The sequence below is a fragment of the Schistocerca americana genome, chromosome 2 (assembly GCF_021461395.2).
Source record: "Schistocerca americana isolate TAMUIC-IGC-003095 chromosome 2, iqSchAmer2.1, whole genome shotgun sequence".
Lineage (NCBI taxonomy): Eukaryota > Metazoa > Arthropoda > Insecta > Orthoptera > Acrididae > Schistocerca > Schistocerca americana.
The window spans coordinates 960,736,493-960,745,740 of NC_060120.1; the positions used below are offsets into that span (position 1 = coordinate 960,736,493).

At 43.3% G+C, this 9,248-nt stretch overlaps 1 protein-coding gene across 1 annotated transcript; it reads right to left on the reverse strand.

Annotated features, from left to right (window-relative positions):
- Positions 1-6,124: 6,124 nt before the first annotated feature.
- On the reverse strand, positions 6,125-8,469 carry LOC124596193 (proline-rich protein 2-like). The gene is made up of 2 exons (XM_047135237.1): positions 8,325-8,469; positions 6,125-6,542 (listed from the first exon to the last, which is right to left on the reverse strand). The coding sequence occupies exons 1-2, from the start codon at positions 8,361-8,363 to the stop codon at positions 6,282-6,284; spliced, it is 300 nt and encodes a 99-aa protein (XP_046991193.1). The 5' UTR covers positions 8,364-8,469; the 3' UTR covers positions 6,125-6,281.
- Between the last annotated feature and the right edge of the window lie 779 nt (positions 8,470-9,248).

Sequence of the window (9,248 nt, forward strand, 5' to 3'; positions counted from 1 at the left end):
AAATCTTCGTTACTCGAACTACTGCAATACAGCGAGCGCAAATACTGCCAGCTAAATAAAAGATGCTAATTCTTGAAGGCACTAACTACTGATAGGCATAGTTAGCACATGAAAGATTTTGATAGAGAACAAACAATGTATTTACCTTAATAGTGTTGAGGTGGCATAGTATATACACTCCTGGAAATGGAAAAAAGAACACATTGACACAGGTGTGTCAGACCCACCATACTTGCTCCGGACACTGCGAGAGGGCTGTACAAGCAATGATCACACGCACGGCACAGCGGACACACCAGGAACCGCGGTGTTGGCCGTCGAATGGCGCTAGCTGCGCAGCATTTGTGCACCGCCGCCGTCAGTGTCAGCCAGTTTGCCGTGGCATACGGAGCTCCATCGCAGTCTTTAACACTGGTAGCATGTCGCGACAGCGTGGACGTGAACCGTATGTGCAGTTGACGGACTTTGAGCGAGGGCGTATAGTGGGCATGAGGGAGGCCGGGTGGACGTACCGCCGAATTGCTCAACACGTGGGGTGTGAGGTCCTCACAGTACATCGATGTTGTCGCCAGTGGTCGGCGGAAGGTGCACATGCCCGTCGACCTGGGACCGGACCGCAGCGACGCACGGATGCACGCCAAGACCGTAGGATCCTACGCAGTGCCGTAGGGGACCGCACCGCCACTTCCCAGCAAATTAGGGACACTGTTGCTCCTGGGGTATCGGCGAGGACCATTCGCAACCGTCTCCATGAAGCTGGGCTACGGTCCCGCACACCGTTAGGCCGTCTTCCGCTCACGCCCCAACATCGTGCAGCCCGCCTCCAGTGGTGTCGCGACAGGCGTGAATGGAGGGACGAATGGAGACGTGTCGTCTTCAGCGATGAGAGTCGCTTCTGCCTTGGTGCCAATGATGGTCGTATGCGTGTTTGGCGCCGTGCAGGTGAGCGCCACAATCAGGACTGCATACGACCGAGGCACACAGGGCCAACACCCGGCATCATGGTGTGGGGAGCGATCTCCTACACTGGCCGTACACCACTGGTGATCGTCGAGGGGACATTGAATAGTGCACGGTACATCCAAACCGTCATCGAAACCATCGTTCTACCATTCCTAGACCGGCAAGGGAACTTGGTGTTCCAACAGGACAATGCACGTCCGCACGTATCCCGTGCCACCCAACGTGCTCTAGAAGGTGTAAGTCAACTACCCTGGCCAGCAAGATCTCCGGATCTGTCCCCCATTGAGCATGTTTGGGACTGGATGAAGCGTCGTCTTACGCAGTCTGCACGTCCAGCACGAACGCTGGTCCAACTGAGGCGCCAGGTGGAAATGGCATGGCAAGCCGTTCCACAGGACTACATTCAGCATCTCTACGATCGTCTCCATGGGAGAATAGCAGCCTGCATTGCTGCGAAAGGTGGATATACACTGTACTAGTGCCGACATTGTGCATGCTCTGTTGCCTGTGTCTATGTGCCTGTGGTTCTGTCAGTGTGATCATGTGACGTATCTGTCCCCAGGAATGTGTCAATAAAGTTTCCCCTTCCGGGGACAATGAATTCACGGTGTTCTTATTTCAATTTCCAGGAGTGTATATATATATATATATTCATGACATGCAGTCTTACAAATTTCCTTTTTTCTGACGGACGCACGGCCAGATCGTCCGCTCTCAAATCTCTGGTATCTCTCTCCCCACATCCACCACTGCTGGCGGCTCACCTCCAACTGCACAACGCTACGTGCTGTTCATATCCAACAGCCCAACAGTATATAAGCGAATATTATGAGTCCAACCAGCCACAGACTTCACACTGCACAGTCAATGGCGGCGTTACCAACATAAAAACCGAAAGAGCCTTCTTACAATATGATGGAAGATTTGGATTTGGCGGAAATCTGGATGAAATTACCTGCCATCATGTGTCAACAGTGAAGCACAGAGGAGATGGTGTTTCAGTGTGGTCGCATTTTTGGTGGTTGTACTTCTGGTACCCATATTACGTTTAGGAAAAGGTTGAATGTGGCATCATATGGACACACTTTAAAGCATGGTTTACTGTGTACAGTAGACATTCAGTTTGGTGACGATGGTCCCGCTTAAAAGACATCATTGTTCCTGAAATGGACTGGCGTGCAAAGACTTACGACCTGAACCCAATGGAACAGAGTCAGAACGTCGAGACCGCCCTAGCCACCAGCGTTCAGCGTCACGATTTTCACTGGTATCGGCTCTTGAGGATGAACGGTCTGCCATTCCTCGCCAGATATTCAGATACCTCAACGAAAGTGGAGTTCAAGACGTCAAGTTGGCAAAACCCTGCATATTAATGTGCACTGATAAATGTCCAGATATTTTTGATTGGATAGTGTATATTTAGTAGGGATAGATATAGTGCATTTGCCTCTTCATAAACTCGCTCTCCGATACACTATTATCTGTGTTTTCGCCATCAATGCTCGACATCAACTCAGTAGCCACGCACAGATGGCGGGTGGCAGCACTAACAGTTAAGTGTATATAAGGCGTGTCAGGGGGACGAGGATAACAGTGCATCCGTTGTCGTTATGCATTAGCAGGGCTATTTATTTAGGCAAACCAAAGACTACGTTTTACTGACAGAAAACCTGTAACAGTTCTGCTAAAGAGACGGCCTTCACTGTGCTTGTTCGTCCTCTACTGGACTACTGCTGTTCTGTATGGGATCCTTACCAGACAGATCAGGTCAAAGAAGGGCAGCTTTCTACTATCGGAAAACAGGCGAAATACTGTCATGGATATGATAAAATAGTTTGGTGGTCATTAAGACAAAAGGGTTATTTGGTTGCAGTGAGATCTTATAACGAAATTGCAATGACCAGATTTCTCCTCTGAATGTGAAACCTTTTTATTATCGTCAACATGCTTAGGGAGAAATGATCATCATGATAGAATAACACGAATCTGAGCTCGTACAGAAAGATGTGTGTATTCTTTTCCCCCACATGCTGTTAAACAATGGAACGGTAGAGAAATATTCTGAAGGTTTTTCGAAGCATCCTTTACCACGCACTTAAGCGTGAATTACAGAGTAGTTACGTAGATGTAGATGTTTTCTAAATCTACAATATTACAAACGTGTATTTGCTTTTCATAGACTGTCTGCTGAGATTTTATAAGAACGAAAATATTTAGTTGTGATCTAATTTTTATGACTCAGTACTTTGACAGAGCTTTTCCTGGTGTCTCACCCTTCCTTCTCCTCCGTAACGAAAGATAACGTCTGTGATGAGATGTTCGTCCACTGCTGCAGAGATAAACTTTTTTACTTTTTTTTAAACTTGTCCAAACTTAATAATCTATTTCAATGTCTGAAAACATTTTCTCACTGATGTGCCACGATCAGTTATTTCCTGACAGTCCGAGCTATCTCTTTTCTCCTTCCTTGGACCTCATAAAAGCTCCTGACTTTTCAGTGTGATATCAGATTTTGTACGAAACATCTGATACACAAGATTTGGCTGTATTATTGTAGCTTACTACTGGCTAAGTACTCCGAGCACATATCCCAAAGTAAAATGTTGTATAATTTTGATTGTGTATAAATTAACAGGTTATGGGTTCATATGCTGGTTTGTGTAGTATTTGTGTGCTATAAACTAATGACATTTTCCAGATTATGTTATGATTTATTGATGACTTTCACTTATTGTTCCAGAGTTGCCATAACATCTCCGAAGTCGACGTTATTAAACTTATATTCAAAAAAGTGTATTTAAACAGGATGCTCATAAAATATTAGCTGGAAATGTATAACCAACCATCTGTGTTACATCTTCCTACAGTTGGCGCACGTGGGACAGTTTGAGATGGCGAGTCTCAAGACTAACATAATACCTTTGTTGTTGCCTTTGTATTGTATCTTTATTACACAGCACTTATGACATGCCTGAAAATTGCTTTTGTATGTACATCAAGCCTACATGGAAGTAATCAGTAACAAAATAACTACAGTTTTTTGTATAAATGTGGAGAACGCTCCTAGCTGTAATGTGGTATAAGATAACATCAACTACGACGTCCTCTGTAAAAAAGTTTCAAGCATATGAGGACCAGAGATCTTGTCCAAACTACGTTGCCCACTCTCTCAATTTGATTCCGTGTAATCCCATTGAGACACTTATTTAGTAACTCAGAGTCAGACCAGTCTCTGAAAATTTACTTTCTAATGCCCATGACAATATTTGGTAGGTAATTACGTGCATATACACGCTTTGGTCGTTGGTACCTATCGTATGTCAACCAAGTGTCTGGAGCGTTTAAACATAATCAATATAACTGTTCAAGGTTTGTAGGCAGAGCACATTATACGCTATGGAGTATACCATTCTACTGCCATATGCACCAAAGCGAATATTATTAGGTGTCTTGTTCTCTAAAAATCACGTATTCAGTAATACGTCATTCACAAACAATAAGAGAAGGAGGAGTGGTGCGAGGAAAAATAAATACTTTCACGAGCAAGATACACAAAGCACGGAACCTGCTTAAAGAATTCGTGAACTTCTGTTAAAATTTCAAACATCGTTTCCCCCAAATATTCTCTTTCGCTATATAACGAACATTTTCCTGTCAACCACTAGCAATAATGACCTACAATTTGCCGTATTTTTGCTGCCTATCAATTGGCACATTTTATCATTTTTAATTTTCTAGTTTTGCAAAAGTATTATCTGAAGAATAATTACCACTTCTTTGAAGTCCTTTTGGGAACAGGCGTCCAACAAACTCATCATCTCTCTATACAACATTATCTTTACAGGACATGCAGCACAATAGAATACGTTCCATTTATTTACCATGGCTGGGATAGCAGTGTTTGGGTCTCCTGAAAGAGTGCAGTATAATAACATATTGTTTGTTCTTAACCGTGGTCCCATTCGTGTTACATTGAAGTATGCTGTGCGAGAAAAATTGAGCCTTTAAATATGTGGACATGCATTAAGCTTATCTAGTGCTAATATCTTGCCCCTACATATAAATGGGCACCAGTTCGGAAATTTTTGGAAGGCCAACCTTGAATTATCAGAAAAGTTATGGTTTGAGAATTTTTTACTGAAGTTTAATTATCAATTACATATTTCTTCTTTAGACTTTCAATAATATTTCAGTCTACCCAATTTGATATGGGTGGATGTGTATTACTCAGAGCACATATTGCTGAGAGAACCGTCAAGAATATTTCCGCTATAAAGAAGATGCATCCACTAGTTATTTCCTTAATGACTCTCAGTCTGTTTTCTTTCCTATTTAATCTTTTACACTGAATGTAGTAGCGTTCACATAGCCATTCTGCTACAGACTGAAGGGAATGGTCATATCGGTCTGATTAAGTTTAGTGACTTCTATTTTTATTGGTGACGTTATTCTAAAACAATACTGAGTACACCATCTACTTATAATGATTAATATTCATATCTTCATGAAGGAAGCTTAATTTCTCATTAGCGACAGGTTCCCTGCAACTGGCAGCACGAACGGTCTAAAAGGGGTACGTACCCTTCCCTTCTGCCATTGCTACCGCTGGTGTAACGCTGAATTGCGGTTAATATTCGTTCTAGATGCTGTTATCTACGAAACATAAAGTCCAGATCCCAGATAAATACTGTTGTCGAAGGCAACTTATTAATCAAATAACAGAAGCATAGTTAAATTTAAGAATCACACTATCAAACTAATGTTTGCTAATACCCATACATAAAAAGAGGTAAAAAATATATAGTTGAAGGAGGAGTAAATAGGCTTCAAGGAAACCATCTTAAACCGCAAGTTGTATTAAAGAGCATCAAATCCTTTTCGTTCAAAAGTTATGTATCAGTAATCTTTCACAGGGCTCTCTATAGATGAGAAGAGTGTTTTCTCAAAGTATGTTATTTGCACATATCAGTTCATGAAGTACACGTAGTCTGTAACACGGGCTCCTTCGGCAACGTACAGCATCTTTTGGAACTGCAAATGAAGTGGTAAAGAATTTGATGAGGTATGAAGCGATAGTAACTCCTGTAATAATTTTTAAATATTGGTACCATATTTTTGGAGAACTGGTTGCTTTTACAGCACACAGTAAATAAAGCATTAATGGAGCTTTTTCATTGCTAGTTCAATCAGAATTGGTTTTTATGAATCATAAGAACACTTCCATCAATTAATTCGGTTAAAGTCAACTACAAAGGTAAAAACTGAAATCCTTTAACGTTCCCAGATGCGCTGATCTTGCACCAATAGAAAACACCACTCTAAAACAGGGGAGGCGGCCCTGGTTGTCCAGTTGGTTCAGGCCCACCAGTTGGTTGTGGCCCTCCAGTTGGTTGGGGCTCTCCAGTTGGTTCAGGACCTCCAGTTGGTGGGCCTGGTGGTCCAGTTGGTTCAGGACCTCCAGTAGGTTGACCTGTTGGATCAGGACCTCCGGTTGGTGGGCCTGGTGGACCAGTTGGTTGTGGCCCATCAGTTGGTCCAGGAGGGCCAGGAGGAGTCTCTTGGCTGCGGCATGCTGATACCTGTATTTGAATGTCATACTGTGAACTACGTCATATATGTAGATGGAAATTAAGTGGTATTCCATCTGAATGGAGATTAAGATTCCGCTAATGTAGTTTTGAAACAAAGACAATAAATCGCAGAAATTATGATGTGTGACTATTCTGTCTGTTGTGATCTCTGATGAAAGTTGATTTCGCCTCAGTGCCAGTGATGGCTGTGTGTTGGTTAGCTGGAGGTAATGCGAGGGCCTGCAGCCTATCAATTGCCGTGCTAGACACACTGGACCTACAACTGGAATTATGGTCTGGTGTGGACTGCCACTCTGCATGGCAGCACCAGCAGTCTCAAGGTCATCCCACGCACTCTGACTGGAGGTATGCACATCAGTTTGGTGATTCGACCTGCAGTGCTGCCATTGATGAACAGCGTTTACCAAAAGGACAATGCTCGTCCACATACTGCTGTTGTAAGCCAACATGCTCTACAGTGTCCACATGTGCCTTGGCCTTCTCGATCGCCAGATCTGTCTCTGGTCGAGAACGTATGGGACGTCATCGGCTGACAACTCCATCGTAGTCCACAAACAGCATTAACCGTCCACGTATTCACCGACCAAGTGCAACAGGCGTGAAGCGCCATCCCAAAAACTGACATCCGCACTTGTGCAACACAATGCATTCGCCTTTGCGTGCTTGCATTCAACAGTCTGACGGTTACGCCGGTTATTAATGTACCAACATTTCATATTTGCGATACCTTATCTCGCACTTACACTGTCCTGTCGTCTTGCTATGTAAATGATTTAAATATGATACGTAGTTAAATCTGTTCCCGAAATTTCTTTACTCTATATTAATTATTTTTTGTTGTTGCGGTTTTCCCGTAACGTCGACTTGCGACCATATGGTGTAATCACTGTTGCCTCAGAAATCGCAATGGAGCAAAATCTCTAAGTGTTTCAGGCATTCTTCAGAATTTCTTGAAGAGAAGCAAAGTCTGTACAAGGTTTGTCCCATTCGGGTTGTCTCATGAACGAAAGCAACTATGCCCGGGCACATGCCGTGACTAGCTTGAAATCAAACACGTGGACAATTCTTTTCTAGAACAAGCCATCACGGGTGATCAGATTTGGTGTTATGAAATCGAAGCTATCGCAGAATGATAAAATGCATAATTTCATATGAAGTTTTAGCGATTTGACGACATAACTGACATTCAAATCAATGGGACACACCAGTTGAACAACGTGTCAAAGACAGATTTCACTGACAGTTACTCATGGGTGTATGAATGTTCTGTGCCTTCTAATTAGGTGGGACAGGGGAGGGGATGTAGAACACCTAGAGCGTTGAAATCAACATCTTAATTTTCCTGTACTTTGTATTAATTTATTGTCGAATCTTTTTGGATTGATGTCGTGCGATTTAGGAAATCCCCTTTAATCGCGTGTGAATGGTGAGACAGTGATTGCAACTGTCACCCTCTCAAACATTTGTCCAATAAGAAGAAATATGCCGATTATTGAATGAAATTATGGATGTATAGCTTATAACGAGTCACACGTAGTTGAGAAATTTTTAACAATCTCGTACACTCTCTTCACTTATGCGTGTAGAACTAATTTGAAGTCGCTTACAGATCCGAAAATGTTGGAAATAATTTTCCACCCTTACACTCGAGAATACCATGTTGTAGGTACATTTTGAAGCATACAGTGTTTGCAAGTTAATATAGAAATAAGTACCAGTAAAGATACGTTGAGCACAAATTTCGATAAAGTCTCAGTCCTTACTACTCACCACAAGACACACGAGAAGAGCTGCCACTGTCGCCCTCATGGTGATGGAAGTGTTGTTGTGAACATGGGCTGCAGAGCTTTTATAAGGCTCGCCACTGCGTGATGTGGAGTACTCGTGATTCCGTGACTCTTCAACAAAGGGACGAGCAGAGACTGTAGTCTAAATGTGGCAGTGGAGTATCTGGTTATATCACAAGGTCACAGAGCACAGCTGCGACGAACTGAATATCTTACTGTCGCTCAGTTTTTCATCGACACCCGCTTGTTCCTAGATGTCTGCCTCAAAGAAATAAAGAACCAACAAGGCATGACGAGAGTACTCGTACATGAAACTCTTTGTGCCCTGACAGAACAAGAGATAAGTCGTCCTTACCGAGTGAGGTGGCGTAGTGTTTAGCACACTGGCCTGGCATTCGGGAGGACGACGGTACGATCCCGCGTCTGGTCATCTTGATTTAGGTTTTCCGTGATTTCCCTAAATCCCCTCAGGGAAATGCCGGGATGGTTCCTTTCAAAGGGCACGGCCGACTTCTTTCCCCATTCTTCTCTAATCCGACGGGAGCGATGACCTTGCAGTTTGGTCCCCCTAACAAAAACCAACCAACCAACCAAGTCGTCTTTCGCCGCACACTCCTTCATCGACCTGCTGATTCTCGAAGCTCAACCTAACTCCAGTGTGTAAATTGGGAGATTATCTGTCACATCGACGGGATGACGTATACCATTGTCTTACGTATGTGACTTCATGAAGTATGTGTATGGTCCGCTACCGCCGTATCACCCGTTTAAATGACTAATATACCTGTAGCTGCCTTGTAGAAGCTTATATTTGAAGTAAATCATCAATGCAATTTGTAGGATAGACATCCTGAAACGCATAAAGCAACCTCGGTTCTGCAGGTGTTCAGGACTGCGAAGACTGTGG